Source organism: Haliaeetus albicilla, chromosome 10 (genome assembly GCF_947461875.1).
Source record: "Haliaeetus albicilla chromosome 10, bHalAlb1.1, whole genome shotgun sequence".
In the NCBI taxonomy this organism is placed as follows: Eukaryota; Metazoa; Chordata; class Aves; order Accipitriformes; family Accipitridae; genus Haliaeetus; species Haliaeetus albicilla.
The window spans coordinates 12369438-12395213 of record NC_091492.1 but is presented as its reverse complement, the minus strand read 5'-3'; the positions used below and the strand labels follow the sequence as shown (position 1 = coordinate 12395213).

General features: G+C 38.8%; 1 protein-coding gene across 1 annotated transcript in view; it reads right to left on the bottom strand.

Moving 5' to 3' along the window:
• LOC104322921 (neural-cadherin) overlaps positions 1–25776 on the bottom strand; it is a 72986-nt gene that overhangs the window by 16653 nt on the left and 30557 nt on the right. The window contains exons 8-23 of the mRNA XM_069793518.1: positions 19566–19738; positions 18398–18566; positions 17466–17636; positions 16359–16531; positions 15337–15504; positions 14504–14753; positions 14273–14400; positions 13218–13404; positions 12336–12479; positions 10599–10882; positions 8464–10075; positions 6564–6657; positions 5215–5399; positions 4772–5001; positions 1318–1595; positions 242–456 (exon numbers count right to left, since the gene is read on the bottom strand). Of these exons, the coding sequence (XP_069649619.1) occupies positions 242–456; positions 1318–1595; positions 4772–5001; positions 5215–5399; positions 6564–6657; positions 8464–10075; positions 10599–10882; positions 12336–12479; positions 13218–13404; positions 14273–14400; positions 14504–14753; positions 15337–15504; positions 16359–16531; positions 17466–17636; positions 18398–18566; positions 19566–19738 (4461 nt within the window). The remainder of the gene's footprint in view (positions 1–241; positions 457–1317; positions 1596–4771; positions 5002–5214; positions 5400–6563; positions 6658–8463; positions 10076–10598; positions 10883–12335; positions 12480–13217; positions 13405–14272; positions 14401–14503; positions 14754–15336; positions 15505–16358; positions 16532–17465; positions 17637–18397; positions 18567–19565; positions 19739–25776) is intronic.

Below are 25776 nucleotides of genomic sequence, written 5' to 3'. Positions count from 1 at the left end.
GTTTTCCTTTCCCTTTGACTTCTACAACTCTGCAATGGACCTAAAGCCATAGGTGCAGGCTACAAAAATAGACATCAAAGAAGAAAGACCTATTAGGAAATGTTTCAAAATATTTTCAAACCAGAAAATAAATTATCTCATAATATTGAGAGACAGAATTCATACTGTAACTACTACACTGTTCGCAGGCAACTCATTCCCAAAAGACAGTTAATTTTTTCACACATTTTTGCAGAAGTACCTATTGCAATGAAGTTTTCTGTACTCCCAGGTTCTGGATTTGATAAAGGACCACTATATAGTAAAAGTCCATCTGGAACCACAGTAATAAACTCTAAAGAGAGTGAGCTTTCAAAACAAGGCCTGATGGGACGAAACCATGCATAACCATTTCCATGGAAACTGTGCTTAGTCTGCTGGCAGTCTGGGCCATGAAATGAAGCAGGACAAAGACATCTGAAAGAGCACAAACACAAAAAATAGTCAAGATTCCCCAATGTTCAACTTTTTTTGGTTTTACATGCAACAAATGTAGCCCTTAAATCACAGTAAAGTGATTCACAATAGCAGTGAAACAATAAAGATTTTAGCAGAGTCTCAGGGTGCTTGGCAATTATCAAAATACTTTACGAGTAAAAAGCATATTTATCCACTATACTATCTCCATTTTTAAAAAAAGTGGTTTTGAGAACAATGAATTCTTTCCCTAAGTAACATAGAACACCAAACATCAGTTGGTCAATTTATTACAGAGAAAACTCAGGGAGGTTAATTAATAGAATAAACCAGTATAATTTCCCTAAAGGATACTGGTGTGTGCCAGGTGATGCTGTAATAAAGCAAGTTTCCTATCTAATGTTTTTTAAGCTCCTTATTACCCATTGTTTAAACTACATGTCACTCCCCCCTACATCCCTGCTGCTACCACTGAGATTCACCTTTATTATTACACTTCTGGAAAAGAAAAAGTGAAATAAAACCCAGAGCACACTTCCCATTCCTTCATACTGAATTAGGTGCTCTTAAAAAATGACATGTGTTAATATCACTGTTTTTTCCCCCAGGGTTTTCTTTCTTACTCACACACTATTTTGACAGCTTTCAGGACTACAGCACCATTATTGGGCCGTTAGTAAAGACCCTGTTGTCATTAGGTTTACACTCCAGTGCGCTCGTGGGGTTTTTTGTTTCTCCTTCAGTCAGAAGTACATTTATGATTTTTTTTTAGACCTGTATCTTGTAAGCTCCACTCGACACTTTAAAAATAGAAATAATAAAAAAAAAAGGCAGGAGAATCTGCAATACAAGTTTCCTCACCTGTAACCATTCAAAGTGTCAATACACATCCCACCATTGAGACAAGGGCTTTGAGGGTAGGAGGAACAAGACTGATGAACTCGGTCCCTAGCTGAACAGGTGCAGACTGCATTGATGGTGGTTGTTACCGAGACGAATGACACGCTTCCAGTATCCATCACTGTTGGGATGTCACTCATGGTGAGGTAGTTTGTACAACCATTACCCTCACTACAATTTGCACTCCTGCATTCATCTACATCGATCTGTGAAATGTTCAGTTGTAAAGCTGACTGGATCTAAGAGAAAATACAGTTTAACACATCACCAGTCTTGTCCTAATGAATGCTTTTACTTACTTATTAATTTCTGAAAAATCTAAGCCATCATAGACTTAATGGAATGCTTTAGTTTCCTGAGTATTAATTAGTAACATCCCTGACTATACAGGCAAGCAAAATGATTTGACAAATACAGGAAAAAATTGAAAAAATTTAGAGTAGCAGTATTTCCTAAAAACTTAATCATTGACACGATTGCCTGTGAACATGTTAAAACTGTACTGGCATACTAACATTATTTCCAAGGATCAAAACTCTGAGAGCAGTGATATTCCACCTTCCAAGCTGTGTTGTCCGCATCACACTTCTCTGCACCCTGCTAGCAACAGGTAGGTTTTAGCTCAAGCCAGGATAAAAATTCTTCCTCGTGAGCTATACCCAGACATTATTTCTTATGTTCTCTTGCACGTAAGGATACAGACACAGGAAAATGCAGGGCTGAGCTGCATTCAATAATAATATCCACAGAGAATGGCCTGACAAGACCACTTTGTAGCAATTAGGATTCAGCCTACTGATTCGTGGCCCATAAACTTACATTTAATGTCAAACTGTCTGAAAGAAAGTGCAGTCAACTCAGCATACTGGATGCTATATTCTATTCTACATTGATCTTCGCTAGTTCATTGTTTTTATCATTAATTGGCGTTGCACCTGAAAGCCCAAATACCCAAATAAGAGAGCCTCACTGCATATACAGGTCTTGTGACATAGTAATAGTGTCTCGGCAGTTTGCAACTTCTAATCCAAACAGACCAAAGAACTAGCAGAAAGCACAAAGAAGAGAAGCAAGCTGTTCACCGTAAGCCTGAGGACAGTAACAGGGCTGCCATTGTTTCAGACCTTTCGTACTTCAGCCAGTAGCCCATGCACTGGACTAAGTTATCACTAAGTTTGTTCCTTGGCACAACAGATTTCTTCCTTCTACTTGTTTGGGGATTTTGCACAGGTGCCTATAAAGCTTCAAAATTTGATTTGTATTTAGTGATTCAAATACATTAAAATGGCATGTATTTAGTACCCAAACGTGAATACAAGAGACCTCACTACTCTCACAGTGGTATACACTGAGGTATACAAATGTAAAACTAACAACATAAGATCAGGCTTAGACTCTCTTATTTATACATTTAATAGGTATTTTGTCAAATGATAAAATGTATGACAAATATTTTTAAAATAAGGTTTGAAAAGACCAAAACAAACACATGAATACTAAAGTGCTTGTATTTTTTTTTGACTTGTGCAGTCATCTCAATTCACCACTGTAAAAACTTTGACCTTTATAATTGTCAGTATATCCTCAGATATTATAACATGTATTGAAAAACATGTCCCCAAAGGCATAAAATGTACTTTATAATGACATGATACATCCTGTCAATGCAGTTTCATGTCTGCTGCCCACATCTATCACCATTAGTGGAGAGTATATAATGCACATTTAGACAGCTATGTAATGCTGTTATAGAAAAACATAGCGTATATAAACAACCTTTGCTCCTTTAGAGTATTAGGATGGATTATTTTTCTGCTAAATAAAAATAGTTGTTGTAAAGCTATATCCCAAGGAGGTAATGCAAACATATTATTTATTTAGCAATTCAATGAATAATTCCAGTGCTTAATTACTTATTTTCTATATTTGTAGTTAAACTTATGTATAAAAACTACTGGAGAAATTCTCCAGCTATGATTGGGTTTCTGTAAACTATTGGCGATTACTCACTAGAGCTATTCATTAAATATTGAAAGGTGATATATAATTAATACAAACATATTTTTTCATTAAAATATGTGAAGCAATCCCCTTGTTACCACTTTGATGAATTCACCTGCCATATATTATGGCACAGAATATTTGAAATCTATGCAATTTTCTATATTATTGTTGCAGTAATTCAATAAATATGCAAAAGAAGCAGTCATTATGTTTCATGAATACTATCTGTCTCTGGTATTTCCTACTTGGTCACTCTGAGGAGTCTTATAATCCACACAACTATTTAAGATACAGTAAGATGTAGGCAGGTGGTAAATTAAGATATTCTTGTCTGGTTCCCAGAATCAGGCAGACCCTACAACGTTCACACAAATGGAAAGTGCTGTTTTCTCTTCAGCAAAAGTCTTCCATAAGATGTACCACATATTAAACTCAAATATGCCCCCACAGCCACAAATGACATCTCAGGAAGTGCTGCCTTGTCCAGGGCAAGTTACAAGCCAAGCAGTGGCATCTTGCCTTTGCACAAGATAGCAGCTTTAGTGTCTATTGAGCAACATCTGCAGGACTTCAGTAAACCAAAATCTGGAGAACTACAGAAAATAAAAGTGGGACCAAGACAGACCATATCTGGGTAACTGAGTTACAGAGCATGCAGGATCTAGTAAGAGAGTAGGACTGTTAGGGAACATAAGGAAGGGGAAGAAAATATCTTGCATTCAAAAACTGTTTTCCCCTTATGACAGTAAAAAAAAGTTGGGGGAGGGTGTCACTTTGTATTCAAAGTTGTTCTCTCACAAAATCAGTTGTCTCCATCTCACTTATCTGTTGTAACTCTTCTTCTAACCTGCATATTCCTGCCAGCAAGATTTTTTCCTATGGACTGTCATCTCTTTGTACAGTAGCATCTCTATCTGGGTGGCATCAAGCCTGTACTGTAAGTGTTTAACCACAAGCTGATGATTTGGGTATGTCCATCAGCATCTAGCACATCCAAAAAGCTGTCATTTTCAAGACATTCTGTATACTACAGTACCACTTCAGCTTCTAGGGATTCTTCAGATTTCATATTCAAAAGTCTGATAGATTACACAATGAAATACTGACTGGAGAAAACACAGGCAACTGTACCACGATGGGAACAGAGGACCATCTTTCTGTGACTAAAAAGTGGTTATGTTTATTGAACCAGAAGTTAGTACAACCATATAATAATTGTATGTATGGCACTGAGGAGAAGGGAGAAAGCTTGAATTAAGCACTCGCTTGACAAGTGTTTTTGTCCTGAGTGAAGCACAAAAAACTTATCTGTAGATCTAGCATATTCTTCCACAGGGGTTTGGGATATATACCTTGCAAACTCAGTATTTAGGTGAATTACACAGACGCATGATAACCCTAGAGAATATACCTCATTTTTAAATGCTGCCATCTCAGCATGCAGTTTCTCAGGTCTGTAATATGCCGAGCCATCACAGACTGCAAATCTTATATCTGTCTGTTTTCCATCAATGTTCATCACACTGAAGACAATGATATCACTAAGCTTAGCAGGTAACATTTTTGCTAGTAATTCCTTGAACTTGTCATGTCTTGTTTTGCCATGTTCATCTCTCCTTATGAACTCCTCTGCTGTGATATCTGAGTTTGGGATTCAAAAATAAACAAACATGAAATAGTGGGAGACCACAGGTTAAGTTCACAATTTATTTCTTATTTAACAATATGGAAACATAACAGAAAGTGCCCTACAGTGATAAGAAAATCAAGTATTGATATAGTAATACCTACATCATATAATCATTTAGTTACAGAAGCAGCTGATCTAAACTCACATCAGCAAATAAAACTAACCTGACAGACGCACAGTGGCTGAGTTTTGTATGGCTTCATTTTCCAGCTCTTTGACATGGATTTGTACCGTAGATACAACATCAGGACAAACTCCATCAGAAACTCTAACTTTTAAGTTGTATATTCCTTGAGAAGTATTATCCACCATCATCAAAGAACCAGTCCTCTGATTTAATCTAAAAGACCTAGACATAAACCAAAATTGAGAACTTACTTTATTAATTAACATAATTCAGAAGGCCTTAAACATTACTATGAAGGTTATAGGATCAAAATGTATGGGAATTAGCAAACAACCTCATAAAAGCACCAGAAACACCTTAATTCAGAAATTACAATCTGCAGAGTTTATAAAAATATGCTTCTGCCACTCCCAAATCCCCAGACTTTCCCAATCCTGAATAAAAGCAGTCTGTAGCTGAACCACAGGGTTCAACATAGTCATCATGGGCAGGTCTAAGAGATAAGTAATAGAAAGTGACAAAACCACACAAAGTCATTCCAGATGCTCATTTATCCATCTGGAACAGAATAAGGTCTGTATGAAATCTCTGAGATCATCTTCATTTGCCTCCGCAAAGGGACAGTAATCAGTAATTATGGAAATATTCCATGACCACTATTACAGAACAGGAACCTCTTAATATGGGAACAGATCCAGGGCTGCTGATGCACAGAAAGACAGTCTTTAATTTTGGGCTACATAAAACTTCTAAACTCTTATTCACAGTGGAGACAAAAATTCTCATTCATTTTCACATCCGTTCTCTGTATTCAAACAACATACAATTATGCTATATGCCATCTCACTTTATGATATGAAAAATAATGTATAAGTAGGAATTAAGGATCCACGTCAACATTTTAATTAACCAAAAAAACTCCACTAATCTAAGAGTCATGGTTTTCACATGCAATTGTAAATTTAGCCATCAATGGAGATTGCCAAATTCCCTTCCATTTTTGATGAAATTATACCATTCTGCCCTTTTAAATCTGGAATTTGTATTCCATCAACTCTAATATTTGAGGGCAAGTATTAAAAACTCTGCCTATTTTTAAATTGGATCTCACAGAATGCACATTTTTAAATAAATTAATGATGACATCTGACTAAAAATCAACATCATGGTGTGATCCTGCATTCTCTTGCAAAAAATATTTTATGCATTAATTCCTTAATACTTAGTTACACAAGTAAAAAAGAAAAAGAGCATTCAGAAGGTACATCCCTTAATACACTCAATAACCCTGGCTTTATGCACATCCTGAACAAGAGAGATACATGGTGAGTAAAAGAATTACAGAAGCATAAATATTACTCATTTTGACACAAATACAATCCTCACTTGAGCAGTTTTCCTTCAGAGAGAAATGTTTTATTGTCCCAGTCATCTTGATCTGGTGCAAACACTTCCCCAAGCACCGTTGTTGACCATTTTCCTGTTGAGATAAATTATAATAAATCTGCATTTAATTTTTGCTTTTCAGTGCACTTTATATTCTGCCACATTCATTACTGCATTTATTATTTTCAGATTCCTGCTCAATTTCGTGATGGTTATGATCCAAGGCTCTTAAAATAATGCATAGCCTGTCATATGATTTCTGCCAGTTCAGGAAAGGTGAGTACATTACAGATGTCACATGAAAGAAGAAAAGCTGAAAACAACACAAAACAACAACAGAATGATACATAAATACAACTCTATATAAAATTCTCAGACAAAAAAAAATTTTAAAAATTACCACATCAGGAGTTAATCCCCAAATGTTTCATTACTACTCTACTATTTCAAACAGCACACCAGGGGAATCCAGCACAAGAAGCAGAGCATCTTGTGGGGCACAGCTGGGAGAGAAGGACATGACTACGAAAAGGAAATGGGCAAGAAGCCACCAAGCTATGCCATTTCTTGGCCCTTTTTCCAGGACCCTGTGGGCTGTCACAGAAGTGGAACATCCAAGCAGCTGTTCTAAAACAGCCAAAGAAGCAACTCCAGAAAAGGAGACCTTTGAATTCCACAGCCAAGATCCAGCAAAATGGGAAATTTTTAAGGTTCAAATCTGGAGCCAATCCACCCTAAAACTCTTCATTCTCTCACTTCTATGGTAGGATCTGGTCACATCTTTTTCTAATTTAGGCATACTGAATTCAGCAAAAATAACTCATTGCAAAAACACCTTCTATAGATTAATCTTCTCTAATATTTATCAGAAATTCTACGATTGCAATGATAAGTGAGATATAGTCAAGTCTATCTGGAAAGGAATATTTAGGGAAAGGCGTAATAAACCATGCTTAATAAGGGCCACCAGGACTAGTTTAAGGTCAAGTTTTACAGGTAATTTCAGGAAAAAAACATATTAACAGAAATTCAAGACAAATTTTAGGAAATATTATTAAACTGTTCATCCTCTGCTAAACCACTCCGATGAGAAAACATAAAGCATTCATGTAATGGATGCATTTGCTCTGCTCTCTCCCACTACAATGTTAAACCTCATAGTACCATGGCTGCTATCACAGAGCAGCTCTCCTGCTAGTATGTCTTGAACTAGGTACTGTGCACCACTCAAGAACACATCTAGAACAGCATTATTATTTTTTTCCCCCCTCGGTTCAAAGACTACACATTCTAGGAAGCAGTCAATTACTGCACCCCAGAGATTATTCTTCTCCTAAAAAAGCACTGACCCAGCTTCCTCTTGGATCCTTTCTTGCCAGCAGAAAACCTCCCTTCCCAGGATTTCTATCCTGCTCAGCTACAGAGTGGCTGTCACAGTGGAGGTGGGACTGGTCTACAGTTTCTGGGTAGGGCTCATCTATGAACCTCTGCTTCCCTAAGTTGCTTTAGTTCTGCCATTCTCATCTCCAGATCTCTCTGCATCAAATACTTTCCAAATCATGTGTGCACACACAAAAAACTTTTCCTCTGTGTAGGTGAAAACTAGTGAATGGAAAATGGATTTTATTGGTTTATAAAAATACTGTTTTTTCTGCAAGCGCAGTATATACTTGTTTGCAGCTAACGGTTTCTTGTTAGGTGATCTTTTACACACTAGGGTCTCAGCTTTACAAATATATACTTTACTAATTCCACTTTATTTAGTAGTCTACAGAACTGGAGTTTCAGTTTTGAAAGATGTAAACCATTTAAAAAAATATAGAAAGAACTGCAAGAAAGAAATTATGTGTAAAACTGTGCTATATTCATGAATCTGGTATAATATCCAGATAGCACTTACCTTTGTAACTGTACATATAGACTTCCTTATGGCCAGATTCATGGCAGTTGTCATTTTCATCACCAATTGTTATAGTTAGGGTGTTCGTAGAGCTCATAGCTGGAATCCCACTATCTGTTATAACTATTGGCAGATGAAACACCTTCTGCTTTTCTCTGTCAAAGGACCTCAAAGCAGTTACAGTTGCTGTGTTATTTCTGTTGTCAGTAAGAGAAAAATCCAAAGAATTCTGATACTCTGGTGGCAATGAAAATGTAAAGGGTGGCCCATTTTCCTCACTGTCTGGATCAAAAGCATGAAGCAGTTTTGATGTATGGTTCATATACACTATTTCAGGCTTCAATATATTTTCCCATACTACAGGCATATATGGTGCCTCAAACCTTGGTCCATTGTCATTAACATCAAGCAAGTTTATCAAAACTGTAACACTTCCTGTGCAGGCAGGTGTTCCTTGATCTGAAGCTTGAACAATTAAACTGTATTTTTGAATGACTTCACGATCTAGAGTATTTGCCACAATCACGTGACCATGTTGGTCGACCTCAAACTGTCTCAGAGGATCCGAATCTGACTTCATAGAATATATAATGTTCCCATTCAAACCAGAATCCTTGTCTGTAGCTCTCACTGTGGTTACTGTAGTACCTACAGGCATGTTTTCAAAGAAAGGGCTTGTCTGAATAAACTGAGAAAGGAAAACCGGGCTGTGGTCATTAAAGTCTTCAACTTCTATCAGGCACACTGCAATACTAGAAAAATCAAGATCTTCCACTGTAATAGTAAGATTAAACTGCCTTTCACGTGCATTCTCAAAATCCAGGGTTTGTTTCAGTCGAATAGTGGCACATTGCCATTCTTTGTCATTCTCAATATAAAACTTCTGATCTGGGTCTCCCTCGATGATACTGAATATTAAGTCAGCATTTTCCCCAACATCTGCATCTGTAGCACACACTTGCAGAACTTCTGAGTCGATGGCACTGTTTTCAGGAATTGCTGCCTGCCACATCTTTTTTGTGAATTTAGGTACCTGATCATTGACGTCTGCAATCCAGACAGTGGCAGTGCCAGTTCCCGTTAGCCCTCCACCATCTCTTGCTTCAACAATGAGAAAATAATTGTCAGTCCTTTCTCTGTCCAGCATTCCCCCTGCTACATGGATTGTACCAGTATTGGGATTGATATTAAACATGTCAGCACCAAACTCATTTTTTACATTCTTTGTTATCCTGTAAGTCAGAACAGCATTAAGACCTACATTTGGATCATCACGATCGACTGCACCCATTTCCATGACTAACGTGTCTGCAGGAGAATTTTCAAAGACACTCCCATTGCAATCATTGGGCATGCATGTGAACATAGGTGCATTGTCATTTATATCCCACACATTAATAATTACATCAGCAAATCCCGTAAGTCCTTCTCCACCTTCATCAGTAGCCAATACAACAAATCTCCACAATGCACGCTCTTCCCGGTCCAACATCTTGTGTGAGTAAACGCTGCCCATTTTCTCATCTATTGTGAAAATATCAGCTGCACCGTGTCCATACAATGAGTATCTCAAATCTTCATCCACATTACTGTCAGGATCATTTGCCTTAACCTACAGAAGTTTTGAAAACAAAGACACAGAAATTACAAGATATGCAGTGATTGCTTTATATCCTATATGGTACTACAGTCTAAAGGAGCCCAAGCAAAAGTGTATGACATGCTATTAATATGTGCATGCCAGATGAATGGCACATGAGAGGTGGCTGAGGGACAATTCAGAGTAGATAAATATGCTTTGCACTACAATAACAATGTAGATAGTCTAATAATAAAATAGTAAAGTTGTTTTTTGTATTTGTAGAGGTAATTTAACTATGCTATTCTGATAGATACTTTAAAATGTTAATGATTTACTTTTTAGGATCACAAATGATCCATCCTGCTTATCCTACTTACTATCTTTGTAATTATTTTTCCATAAAAGTCTATTTTTCTTCATCCACTGACAAAACAACTCAGTAAAACTAAATTTCATTAATATATCTGTGCTGAATTATTATTAACATAATTTTACCAGAGTAATCTGTGCTCTTTCATTGAAATACTATAATCTCTGAAACTGCATACACTACCTGAAGTACAAAGACTGGTAACCCATCCAGTTCCTCAATTATATTTCCATAGTATTCATTGATAGAGAAAACTGGAGTCTCATCATTTTTATTCATGACATTGATGATGACAACTGCATAATCTTCCCATTTCCCATCAGAGGCCAACAAGTGAATCTCGTACATTTTTGTTTCTTCATAATCCAGTGGTTGGGCAATAAAAATGGCTCCTGTTTCTGGTTCTACATCAAGTACTCCTCCTGTGTTTCCAGCTGTGATCTGATACCGTAATTTAGCATTTGTTCCTGTCAATTACCAACAGTGTCAGAAAACACACATTTCTTGAAGTAGATTAAAACATGGGATGTTAAGATTAAGTACAAATCATACAATAACTGATTTTGATATTACAGTTTTGTGGTCTTTTAAAACATGCAGCTATGTCAGATTACTTATCAGTATTTTCAGTTCTGGTATGTCCAATTGTAATTTGTGTCTAATTATAAAATGTGTCTTTGCAATGAAGTATTAATTCTGCTTTTACTTATGATCACTCAAATTCACTGAAGGATCAATATGACTGGCCAAGGCTATGGGACAAATTCTTGTTTGCTAACATCCAGCATGTAAGAATGAGTTATCATAAAATGCTTCATACTGTAGAACCATTCTGCACTCATATTCATTTATGCATAGACTTTACCAACAAACTGGATAATTATGTATCAAGCCAGAGGAGAGAGTCCTAACAGAACTTCTCAAAATTTCAGATGCAGTACCAATTTGCCAATGCTTTTAGATCAAGTAAAGACTTTTAGCCTTTCTGCAAGCTCTACCTTCACATTACTATTCTTCTCTTCTTCCTTTCTTTCATAGCTACATCTTTAATCATTTACTTTATTAAGAGGACAGAAATGAAGTGCCATATATCCATCACATCAGGTCCCCTGATCCAACACTACAGAGTAGGTTTACAGGCAGCCTAAGTAAAAAACTATAAGTTCCTTAAGTAGGTAAATCCTTCTTCAGTACAACTTAGTCACATTTGCCTTAACCTCCTTGAGTGGGTGAGGAATCAAATGCAGCCAGGATGTACTTGCACTTCACTGACACGCTCACAAAACAGTCCTTTGGCACTTGAGCAACAAAAAAAGTATGGTTTCACCATACAGCAAAGTCAAATTAGTAGTGCACCATGGCCAGAAGATGGAAGTCTGTACTGTTCCCTCTCTGATTTATGAGCACTGGTTACGTACTGATGGCTGAATTCCTGACTGATGTGCAGATAAAGCAATATAGCTAAGACTCATCATATGCATCTAGGAAGTCCCGTTTCAAATATGAGAATGTGTACCAAAAAAACCTAAAGAACAATACAACTATACTGTCCATAGAGAAAGCAAATGAATCTCACTGAAACCAAGTCTGATTCATTCTAGTTAACCAGGACATTTTTATTGGTGCCCATTTGTAAGAAAATGGTATGATCTGTAATAAATTTGTATTTGCTGGCACAGAAATTATTCCACATCATCCCACATTAATGCATCACCTCCTGAAATAAGAGTTATTTGACTTATGCCTCACAGCTCCATTATGAACTAATGTTCATGGCCAGTCAGTTCACACTTAAAAGAATTTTTAAAATCTAGAGACAAAAAGACATTTTCCTTTCTAACACCACTAAATATGTCTTGGTGTGCTGAAATTAACTCATTAATATTTTAGACACAGCTATGGGGAATTCCAATACTTTACCTTCATCTTCATCATTAGCACTGACTGTAATGATAGTTGAGCCCACATCTTGGTCTTCATCCACATTTACTTCATAGACACTCTGAGAGAAGACAGGCTTGTTATCATTCACATCGCTGATAAAAATGCGCACGTAGGCCATGTCTGGAGAGACAAGAAACAAGAGATTAAAATACTCAGCTGTGCCACTTCTGTCAGCTACAATTCCTTAAACTGTCTAGCTGCACATTAAATGAAGACGAATATGCAGACAATACAGAAACAAACCCTTAGGGTTGTGGACAATATATATACCAACATTACTCAAAAGCACTTGGATATCAAATGAATGTCACATCCAATTTGTTTAAACAGATAATATGTGAATAACTGATGCCTAATATGGCATTTGTACAGTTTTTAGTCATAACTTCTTGTCCTGAAGCCACAAAAGCCAAATTTTAAGTCTTTATTTAAGCACAGCCATCAACTGAGAATGGGATTTTCTATCTTGAACTTTCCTACTTCATAATTACTTTTGACTGTATACGGTACCATATCCAGTGCTTTCAGAAACACTTCCACTACCCAAAATCTGCATCCTACAGATAATGGGTGCATCTTTGCTAGCTAGGAAATACTCTCTAGACTAACTACGAAGCCCTAGTTTTCTTTTCATTTCAGAACAAAAAACTTGCCTGATCATCATATAAAATATCTCTGACACAACTGTTGCACAGACAAACAGTAAAAAAAAAAAAAAAAAAAAACCAAAACAACGGACACTCTTTCACACGTACACTTGAAAAAAAAAAGGAAATTAACATTTAATCTTGCATTTCAGAGCTTCTGTTTTCAGAGACCAGTCCATGTAAAATCATGTTTGCATGCTTGCAACATTACCAGAGTTCGGCTTCCCGTGTTTTCCAGGTCGAGCTGATTCAGAGCCATCTACTGACTTGACTTCTAGAAGATAGGACCCCTTCTTCTCTCTATCAAACTCTGAGGCAGTGTATATTGAGCCTGTCTGTGAGTCCAAGTGAAAATATGTGTAGTCTCTGCCACTGTCATGTAACAGGGAGTAAGTTATCTAAAGGATTAAAAAGAAGTTGTTAATCTATCTTTTCCTTTTGTTGGATAGTTCACAACTAAATAAGTACTTAAAGAGAGGAAGAACAGTCTTGTGTTTGAGAACTTGATTGGGGCCAAGAAAGCTGGGTACAACTGACAGCTTGAGCAATCTAGTTTAAAGTCTATTAACTTCCTTGCATGTTGACTGCTGATCTGTAAAGGAAATAAATTTGTCTTGTCTAATCAGTTCCTGAGTTCACTAGTTCACATTTGCACAGCGCTTGTGCAACAGCACTCAAACGCAGCTAAAGATTCCTAGTACTAATATAATGGCCACAGGTGAGCTGAATTTGAACTTGCTCAGTATCATGGACCGTGTTCTAGACTCATATATATGTTTTCGTGCACTTGACTTCAGCTTGCACTGTTGTTCTAAGGATATACCTACTTTCAATTTTTAAAATCAGTAATGAATACATCCACTTTTGGTGTTAACTTGACATATTTGTAAGGATTCAGTTTTCAGTACCCCCAATGATTTACAACTCACAGAGGCTTTTAAACACATTTTTTCTTCCATTAATTTATCCAATCACAGGTCTATGTAGACCTTTCCAAACCAGAGCATTCTATAGCAAGTTTTTCACCTGAACCACAGGTTGTATAAATATTTCTTCTTTGTTTTCTGTCTTACGCCTACTAGTTTTAGTTGCATTTTTCACATGGCAAGACAGAGAAACATGTAATGAACTACTTTATTTCATCTCATGTTTCTCTGTTAGTCATCCCTTTTCTAGGTTGAAGATTTCTAGTCTATTTAGCCATTGTTCATACAAAAGTTATTCCATACCTTTCATCACAGAAGGTGTAGGTCCCCACTTGCTTACCTCACCATTCTGACCAAGGTCAAGGTCAGTGGCAGACACCTGAACAACAAATGTCCCAACAGCAGCTCCCTCCGTTACTGAGGCTTCATAAATAGATGAAGTGAAGAATGGGACATTGTCATTGACATCTAAAACATCAAAGAGCGCATAAAGAGAAAACTATGAAACTTTAAGAGAAGGGAAAAAAAAGTACTATGATTATACTGTAACATCACTGAACAGCTTACACACCTGTTACATTAATATAGACCGTAACGAATGCTGCCAGAGGAACTGCAGCAACATTCTGTGCTCGAACCCTCAGCAGAAAGCTTTTTGTTGTTTCATAATCTAGTGGCTCAGCTACCAGGATTGAAGCAGAACCATCATGTCTGTTTGGAGTCAGGTAGAAACGAACTGGCATGTTGGTCTCCGGAACAAGACCCTCTTCTAGGTTGTAAGTCACACGGGGATCACCAAGGGGAGAAGTTGCTTTGATTGTCTGCACAGTTCAAAAAGTTTGCGTAATCAACACTTCTGTAAGTACAGCAACATTTCTAAAAGCTTTTGTGTATTGACTCTCCCTGACCTTAAGCTTTCAGCTGAAACCACTAGGACAATATTTCCTAATACCAGATTTTAACCCTGTCTGATACATCTCCAGGCCACAAACAGCTGCAGCCAAAGGTTACCAGTCATTACATGTTTGGTTACTCAAGCTTTTATCCTAAAAATACATGTTTTGGAGCTACATCATAAAGCTGTTCTGATCACCCATTCCAAGCAATCAAACTGAACTGAAGCCCAATAATCACCTCAGGTAACAGAGAAGCATTCAAAAAACTGGAACACCTATAGTTTTGTCCAAATGGGAAGGAAATTAAATAATGGCTGCACACATATAAATTAGAGTAAAAATGCTGGTTACTGTTAGCATTTCTGAAAGAAAACTGATATCAAATCATTGGTCCCTACAATACACAAAATTGTTATAAATGCTCACTATATTTAAGCAAATAAGCAACATTCAGTTACTCTATAGCCTTAGAGCTATAGACAGACAAACAAGTCTGTCCCAACCTTACCAAAACTGATGCATCGCGTGTAGTATTCTCTGGAATAACAACTTCATAGCTGTCTCTTTCCCACTGTGGAGGTTGGTTTTTTGCACTAGTAATAGTTACTGCAAGTTCAACTTTACTGCTCCTATTGCCTCCATCCATAGCAATAATCTCTCGAATTACAGATGACCTCTGAAGAGTAAAAAAAGTTTCATTACGAAGGGTTTTGATCACGGCTCCAATGAGCTTTTTTTCCATTTCTTTCAAAAATAAATGAATACATAAAATTAAAGGCACACTTAAAAAAACCTGCACAGAAGAAAAACATCCACAACTGCTGAATACTGAGCTCAGAATATGAAGTAGGTGCAAAGCTGCTGAAAATTCTGCTATTTGCTTTACTTAAGATTGCTGGAAAATGTTGTTATTTGTCTCAATAACCTTAGCAAATTTCACACAAAGTTTAAAACAAAACGAAAAAAACCCACTTTGTGGAGCCCCTGAGTTCTTAAGCTTACCTGTCAACAGTTTTTTTATTAGGTCTGTAGGGTTCTAAATTTTAGCTACATGCAACTATTTGTTCATTATGCCTTCACCTTCCTGAGGGACAGCTATGCTTAGTCCACCATGACTAACATGTACCAAGTTGGGAATCTGTATCAGAAGCAAAATTTCACACTCTTTCACATTCAAGATTTGTGTCTTAACTCATTGCCTGTTAACATAGTCAAGTCCTACACCTGGGTTCTTGCTCCCCTGCTTACCATCTCAGCCCTCCAGTCCTTGGTATTAGTATGCCAAAGCTAATGACATGGGAAGAACAAGTTCTCGGAGGCAGTGCTACTGCTACTTTCCAGCTGAAAGCAGGGCTTGCTTATATGCAATTGACAGTCGATGAACTCATCAGCTAAAATCCTTAGACTCATGTTTAATTTAAACATGACGTATTGATCCTTTAATGTGAAGGGGTAACACAAACTTGTGACCTCAGTCCCTCTTATGATATATTGAGATAGGCAGCTTAAAAAGGAAAGCAAGCACCATACCTGGGATATGGGTTGGTTCACAAACACCCAGCCTGTAGTAGGATTAATTTGTAAATAATCTGGTTCTTCATTTGCTATTGAATATGTAATGGCAGCATTTGAGCTGTAGTCATCATCATGGGCTGCAACACGAAGAAAGCTGGTCCCAACTCTTGTGTCCTCTCTTAGAAAATCTAATGTAAGGAAGGGATATTTCAAACTGATCATTAATTCACTAAAGTACCATGAACATCTTACTAAGAAATGAAGAAATACTAAAGTAATAATGTATGGAAGCTATAACTTTACCTTCCTTGGAACAAAGGCCATAAAAAATCAAACTGAATATTTTAAAGAGCTACTATCACTCCAGAGCTATGGATCACATTTGAACTTCATATCACATTCATAACCTGGAATTCATATTTCGCATAAGATACTACTTTTTTTTTTGTCTTGTGTTTTTACTAAGGGACTAATTGCTCTGTATGAAATATACATAAACGGAATTTTAATTTACTGCATAAAACCAGAAGAAAAGGACCACATTGTCAGAAACTACTTTCTAGGATTTGCATAGTATAACTAACTGAGAATTATCAGTCTTCACGTTTGGTTTTTTTTATTAGTATTATACATGCCTCTGGGTGTTTATCCATAAGCAGGAAAGATTTTCTGAAGAACCAAGAAGGAAAAATAAAACAACAAACAATGAAGAATTATGAAATTCAAATGGGAAAAGTATGTAATCAAAACTTATGACAAAAATCTGTTAATCAGAAAACAAAGGATATAGTTAGTGCTCAGCACTGTACACTTACATTCTTATTACAGCTTTCACATCTCTGTGTAGTGCCACAGACACTTGGTATACTCAGGTAAGGAAAGATACTGACATGGCTATTGTTTCAAGGAATTTTCCCATAATGACACTCAGGAAGGCCTATGAGTCAAGATTGTACTTGTTATATGGCACATTACACAGACTAATAATTCTGCAATTAAGGTAAGTGCATCACCTAGTTGGTCACATGATCTACTGCCAGGAAAGACAAAACCCAAAAATCTTAGACTTCAGGTAGGCTCACACTCAGGGCACTGAAACTCTATCCAATGACTCTCAATTACATTCATAGCGGGTGTTTTCAAATCTGGGATCATTGTCATTTTGGTCCAGGATGATAATATTTATCTGGCACATTCCAATGAGTGGTTCCGCTGCCTGATCTGTTGCTGTCACAGTGATAGGATATTCCCTCTGTTTTTCTCGATCAAATACCTGAACAGTTGTCAGAACTCCTGAAAACAAATTAAATACCAGAGAGTTAAAATACTACGCAATTGACAATACTCTACATTTAGATGTTTGTCTGTCAATACATTGAGATACAGTGCAATAGGTTAAATACACTTATAATGTGAACTTCAGGTTCAAGGATCCAATCACAAGATTTAACAATTTCAACAGCTTAAATTGTACTGCTCGGGCAGATACAAACTTCATATACACTTACATCTATGCATAATTGGACTTAAATTTAGAAAATGGAGATAAGTACCAAGCTAACTTTAAGAGAATGTGTTTATAAAAAAAATATTTCGAAGAGCAGTAAGTACAGGGTAAAGGCATGTTTCATGGTTTTTTATCCTCCAAAAGATCAGCCTGAATTTAGTTTTGGCCTTTGAAGACTTAGTCTTTTTGCTGTTTGTAAGACTACTGTCATTTGGATAAATCATTTATATGCCATTAACAATGTTGCAAGATAATGTGCACTTAAAATATGGCGATTTTTTTTAAATCCGGTTACAAAACCACAGAAGTTATTGCACAAAGCAGAACTTCCACATTTCAGGGAAAGCATCAGTTCTAGCTCAGTACTGGATATGTATGAAACTAAAAGGACAGTATTTATTCATGCAGTTAATACAGTTTGTATTTTGCCTGCTATCAAAAAAAACTAAATGAAAAAGCATGAAGTCTGATTTTATTTAAGCTTTTTTCCCATCAGTGTAACAAAATGGTTTCTATATGCCAGTATCAGTTCTGAAATTCGCTTTACCTGTGTCAGGATGAATATTAAATGCTGGTAAGACACCACCTCTGTGCATTAAGCCATATTTCACTATACCATTGGCTCCTTCATCAGCATCAGTGGCTTCAACCTGCAGTACAACTGTCCCTGAAGGCTGGTTTTCCAATACAGAAGCATGTTCCTGATAATACTGACACTAAGAGAAGGGAGAAAAAAGAAGAAAAATCAAGGACTTACCATGCCACTTGATTTAAAGATATATTAGAGGGGAAAAAAAAAAAGGACAAAAAAGATTTAGCTACACTTCTATTCACATGCACTGATGTTAATGTTTTATCTGTACCATGATTAATTTACAGACTTCACTTGCTATTTTGCAATTATACGAACAACACACAACATGAGGCCACTGAGCATCTCCAATTAATGAAAATATTTGGAGAAAAAGTTACAGTTGCATATACTTCCAAATTCAAGTATTTTTCTATATTAGCAAAAGTCTTATAAAAAACCTGGCATACACTTGCCCAAACAACAGAATTGCTTTAGCCGAAAAGGGATTCTACACAAAGTAACTTTATCAAGAACACATTACTGACAAGACTGACATGAATAGTCACTGAATTTTCAAAATATGCAACATTGCCCTTCAACATTTTAGCCATTCAGCATCAAACTTGAGATTTTTAGACAACAGATCTTTAATATGAATTAACATCCTGAAAATATATTCATGCATTTATTTTTTACAGTACTTTACAAATTAAGCTAAAACACTTTCATTCTTCTCTCTTTCATCAGTTCCAGACATCGAATCATCAAATGAAGCCTATGTAATTTAGAGAAGTACTTTGGAATGTTTTGGAACAAGTCCACTGCATAGCTACCTATACCTATCAATTCCTCCTCACATACATCACACTGAACCTCCAGAAGTTATTCACTCAACCTCATCTTCTGAAATGCCAGAGATGAGATGTGGTTCAGGGAAGAGACAGTGCTCATAGGAGCTGCTCTGCCCCAAGAGGAAAGCAAACCCTGTAAGTCTTCGGTGAGGGATGGAAAAGATGCAGAAGACAGCGGCATCGGGACTCAAAGAGAGACAAAATTCTGACCAATTCTGCTTGCAGTGACAACACAGTCTTAAACATTTACCACACAGTCTAACACAAATGACCAAGCCTCATATATTTACCTTCTGAAAGACAGGTTTGTTATTGTTGACATCATCAACTTTCACAACAACCTGGGCAGTACTTGTAAGAGCATGGGGCCCTCCAGAAGCGTTATCATCAGTAGCTGTGACATGAAGTACATATTCTGTCCCCTGCAGCTTAGGAAACGGACTTGAACGAAGTCTAACTAGCCCTGTGAAAACAACAATAGGTTGCAGGTTTTTATTTTTTTACTACATTAACCAATTACTGTTATTAATCTCACTAGCTAGCATGACAAAGAACCATTCTGGTTTACCTATTCACCAATAAACCACAAGGCTGCTACAGTTTAATTTAACTACGGTATTTTTACTGCAGTCTGATATTGAACCAAAACTAAGACAGCACAACAGGTTTGTTTGTCTGCAGGTATGTCTACAGAGCTAAATGAGACAACAGCTACCACTCATTATATAAAGCTGACGTGCACATATTAGCTTTTGTCTACCTGCTGCAGAAAAAAAACAAAACGAAACAAAAAACCCAGAGAAACATTGTGGCAGACTTCTGTTTTACCTGCATCTGCTCCACCAGCGAGCCTGGCTATGTTCCTTTATCACTACTGCAATGAAGCACGTGTCACCATGTCTACTGCTGTAGCTATCAATGCTAGCTCAGCTGAAACTAATTCAAGTTTACCTTCCTGCAGCACAGTCATAGCAGCATTTACCTAGACAGGCATATCCCCAGAAACCTGTCTTTTACTACTCTCCCAAGTCACCCAAATGATACACCCTGCTGGATGGCACTGTCAGAGAAAGATGTATGAAAGATTTGCTACAAAAGCAAAAGAGACTACAGCTATCTGAGACCATGCATAAGAAGCTGTCATTCTTTTGCTCCATCATCCATCAATCACCTCTGCTATTCATCAGGCATAACAGCAATTGTCATTACGACAGAGTATTGTCACAGCATCCATGTCACTCAATTTGCTTGCAAATGTATTGTTTTAGCTGCAGCACTTATTTTTGACACATCTCCACTTTACCATGACATTTCTGTGACAAGGGGGTACAGACTATTCCCCTGACTGACAACATTTCTGAAAAGAAACTGCTGCAAGCCACTGTATAAACTTTTATAGGTTTATTAAGCAACAAAAGCCCCGAAGTGTTTTGAAAAAAAATGCTAACATTTCTAAAATTAAGTTTCAAAGACTATAAAAATTTATTGGTAAAAAAGTATAAAATTACATGTACACGATTATCTGTATTAAAACTATGGAGCTAATCCTAAGAGATGCTATCAATCAAATGTTAAGATTCTTGGAGCACTTAGAATAAAGATTTTCAGAAGCATCAGATATACTACCCCTGTGTCAATTAGACACTTTGAAAACCATTGTTCCTCTTCAGGTGCCAAAGTATCTTTAGAAATTTACTCTTGGAACCTACAACTCTATTTTTAAGTCAGAAAGGATAAAAGCAGCTCTCAATAAATTCAGGAACATGCTTCAACACTTGCAAGTTACCTGCAGACCATATTTTTGGGAACATTTCAGAATCTAACATTAATATTGCAAAAAACATGATTTGCATTGAAATTAAAATTTCATGCTAAGTGAACTCTGCAAAGTATAGAAGAGGAATAACTTAGGGCAGCTTACTCTTTCTGACATAATCAAGGCTTGTGCTTTGAAAAATGTAAGTTCAGATTTTGATTGCAGTTCAAAACAGGTTAAATATAAAGTAGTTTAACTGAAGTTAATTAAGTTAGTTCAATCCTTCAATAAGATTTCAATTTGGTTGCCTGTTTCTGTCTCAAAACATCCTCTTTTTTTTTTTTTTTCAAGCAATCAACAGCAAATAAATCCTATTAATTTAAAGGGATATGCCAGCCTACCCTGATGATATGTGTGTGTGCTTTTTTTTTTTTTTTTTTTTTTTTAAATGAGGACACCAATGTTGTGGGACTTTTTCCTTTGGGGTTTTAAAAATATGCGACTGCTGACAAGAATTTAAAAAGATGTAAAAACTGGTATTCTCCACACTTTTTTTTTTCTCGTGCATGCAGCATTCTTGGCTAAATAACACTGCTCACGTGAATGATTCTGTCCTTGAACGAAATTAAATAAATGAAAAATACAGTTACTTAGTTCATATTTTATATACTTTTACCTTCATTGAAATAAAACAGTGCTAGCCTCATTCCGCCTACAAACGTATCATTTTGTGTCAGTACAACAGAAATAACCTCAGCTAAAAAGTGTTTGCTCACACATGCATAATCAGGACATAGACATAAGCACAGGGGGAAACAGCCTCATCTAAAAACCCAAACGTCTGCTTTAAACCAGTTAAAACTGAGTTATTGAAAAAGTTGCACAAAGAAAACTATCCAGTCAGCACTGTCATCCTATTGTTTTTCCTCGTCGCATGGCTATGTGATTACTAATAGTATCTTTGGCTAATTGCAGCAGGTGGATGTCAAGCTTTGAGTGCACCAACAGGCAAACTCTTCCTCCTGCTCGCCGGGTTCGGCCGCCCGCGCTCAAGGCCAGCTCTGACACCAGGCAGCCAGCTAACCTTGCATCGGACAGGTAGCTGTTGCCAGCCCCGTCCGTGGCCTCTGCCCCGTGCCTTGGGAGCTGCGCCGAATTAAGCTCCGGTCCCTTCCTGAGCTCCCCCAGGCGTGTGCGGTACCTGGCCAGGTATATTGCTGACCCTGACGCTGCCTCGCTGACTCGGCTTCCCAGCTGGACCCGAGACCTGCCTCGTCGCTACGTATTTAAATGTCTGGTGGCTGCTGGACCGTTGGGTGAACCAGGTTTATGTCTCGGGACCTGCTCTGCTCTTCTTGCTCGGGGACAGCGAGGTCCCTGCCTGTCTTGCTGTCACCCCTGACTCCCATTTCACCTTACCCTGCACAGCAGCTTGTCCTTGCTGCAACTTTGAAACTAGTTTCCTAGATTAAGTGTTATTCAAATCCTTGTTTGACATTTTGCAATGTCACACTGTGTCCTGGGTTCAGCTGGGATAGAGTTAATTTTTACAGGAACCTGGGAGGTGGGGGGCATAGCCGGGGCAGCTGACCTGAACTGGCCAAGGAGCTATTCCATACCATGTGACATCATGCTCAGTATATAAAGGGGGAGCGGGCCGGGGGGTGGGCTCTTCTTTTCGGTGGGGGAAGTGGCAGAGCGTCGGGTCCCGGGTGGTGAGCAGTTGCACTGTGCATCACTCTTTTTGTATACTTTTTCATTAGTACCGTTGTTGTTGTTGCAATTTCTTTGTGTTGTTCCAGTAAACTGCCTTTATCTCAACCCTCGAGGTTCCAGGTTTGGTTTTTTTTTTCCTCTCCTCCGTCTTCCCCCCATCCCACCGGAGGGGGGCGGGAGGAGTGAGCGAGCGGCCGCGTGGTCCTTTGTTACCGGCTGGGCTGAAACCACGACAGTCCTTTTTGGCGCCCAACGTGGGGCACGAAGGGTTGAGATAACGACAGATCTGGCCAGAGCGTGTTGAAACAAATTTGTCATACGCATTTCTTATACTAGATAAATAGATGTTAGTCACAATGTTGATTCAGCTGTTTACATGGTGGCGTTTTGTAAGTTCTTATATGCTTTATGTATTGCCTGTAGTTGCGTATCTCATCTCTGGGAGAGTGATTGGGATTATCATTTTGCTGTACTGGGCAATGTCGACTTGTGAAATGATTACATCACTGGTCATGAGGTTAAGCTGTTATCTGTATGAGGCAGTGATATCATTTCCAGACTTTGGGCACCTTCTGTCGGATTTTATTGGTAATTACACCCAACCCATGGGGAAGTCAGGGGGGGATACTTCCCCCCATCCATTCCCCTCCCTTTTCTCTTTCCAACTAATTACAACAGTTTTCGAGAATTTTGAATATCCTTGGGATGCGCAAGCCTGTGTGCTGTTAGTGCTATGCCTCCTGACTATGTTTCAGGTCTTGTCTAGGGCTACAAAGAGGGTCTTTAAGAGTACCACCCAGAGATCTGTCCCAAAGCTGGATATTCATGGGTGGCACGGCGTGTGGGAGGATGTGGGCAGGTATCTAGAGAACTTCTCACCTCCAGTGACTTGGAAGTTCACTCCCGAACAACTGCAGAACCCTCATGAAGTGATAGAATTTTTGAAAGGAAAATGCTGTGGCTATCCCAGAGACACACAACTCACTACACTGTGCTGGGCCCTGGCCGGTATCTACCAAACCCTGCTTGATACTATGCAGCACCCCCAGGGGGAAAAGGGGGAAAAGATGGAAAACAAGACAACATGCACCGTGGCTGCCCCAACGCCGACAACATGCACCGTGGCTGCCCCAACCCCGACAACATGCACCGTGGCCGCCCCTACCACGACAACAGGCACCATGGCTGCCCCTACCCCGGTGACAGATACTGCCACTAAACCAGAGAACCAACCTGTGCCAGTATCAGTCGCCCCTGTACAGAAAAAGAAACACACAAAGAAATCAGTTCGCTCAGTGAGAGATGAAGATGAACCAGGGTCATCGCGAGAACAGGAGGAAGAGGCAGAACCTGAAATAATTACCCGATCTCTATCCCTGAGTGAGTTGCGTGACATGCGAAAAGATTTTAGCCGCCACCCAGGTGAGCACATTGTTACCTGGCTGCTCCGATGCTGGGATAATGGGGCTAGTAGTGTGGAATTAGAGGGTAAGGAAGCCAAGCAGTTGGGATCTCTGTCTAGAGAAGGGGGTATCGACAAGGCGATTGGGAGAAAAACACAAGTCCTCAGCCTCTGGAGGCGACTTCTGTTAGGTGTAAAGGAAAGATACCCTTTCAGGGATGAAGTTACATGTCACCAAGGCAAGTGGACCACCATGGAGAGAGGTATCCAGTACCTGAGGGAATTAGCCGTGCTGGAGGTGATTTATAATGATCCAGAAAATGCGCAGTCACCCACAGATCCAGATGAAGTCCAATGCACACAACCGATGTGGCGGAAGTTTCTACGAAGTGCACCACCAACCTATGCCAACTCATTGGCAGTAATGTCCTGGAAAGAAGGCTATGGACAAACGGTGGATGAATTGGCTGTCCAACTCCGGCAATATGAAGGAAGTCTCTCTTCCTCCCTACGGGCCTGTGTCTCAGCTGTAGAGGAATTGTCCCGAGAGTTCCAGCAATTCAAAGTAGATATGTCCTCCTCCTCACCTGTACAGGCCCGCATTGCAGTTATTGGGAGTAAGCGTTCCTCTGCCCAAGAGAGAGGAGAGAGAAAGTACACACGACGGGCTAACCTGTGGTTTTACCTGCGTGACCATGGAGAGGACATGAGGAAGTGGGATGGAAAACCTACCTCAGTCTTGGATTCACGGGTACGGGAGTTGCGAGAAAAAGCAACCAGAAAAGAAGATTCTTCTTGGAAAACTGCTGCTCCAGTTTCCCGTGAGCAGTCCCCCGGGCGCAGTAGATGGGCCGATCTCATTTCTGATCCTCTTGAAGGGACTTCTGATTCACATGTGCAAAAAGTGGGTAACAGATATTCTAACCAGGATTAGAGGGGCCCTGCCTCCAGCCAGGTGGAGGAGAGGGACAACCGAGTCTACTGGACAGTGTGGATTCGATGGCCTGGCACGTCAGACCCACAGGAATATAAGGCTCTAGTAGACACTGGTGCACAATGTACCCTAATGCCATCAAGTTATAAAGGGGCAGAACCCATCTGTATCTCTGGTGTGACAGGGGGATCCCAAGAGCTAACCATATTGGAAGCCGAAATGAGTCTAACCGGGAATGAGTGGCATAAACACCCCATTGCAACTGGCCCAGAGGCCCCGTGCATCCTTGGTATAGATTATCTCAGAAGGGGGTATTTCAAGGACCCAAAAGGGTACCGTTGGGCCTTTGGTATAGCTGCATTGGAGACGGAGGAGATTGAACAGCTGTCTACCCTGCCTGGTCTCTCCCAGGACCCTTCGGTTGTGGGGTTGCTGAAGGTTGAAGAACAACAGGTGCCAATTGCTACCACGACGGTGCACCGGCGGCAATATCGCACCAACCGAGACTCCCTGATCCCCATCCATAAGCTGATTTGCCAATTGGAGAGCCAAGGAGTGATCAGCAAGACTCACTCACCCTTTAATAGTCCCATATGGCCCGTGCGGAAATCTAATGGGGATTGGAGACTAACAGTAGATTATCGTGGGCTGAATGAAGTCACGCCACCGCTGAGCGCTGCTGTGCCAGATATG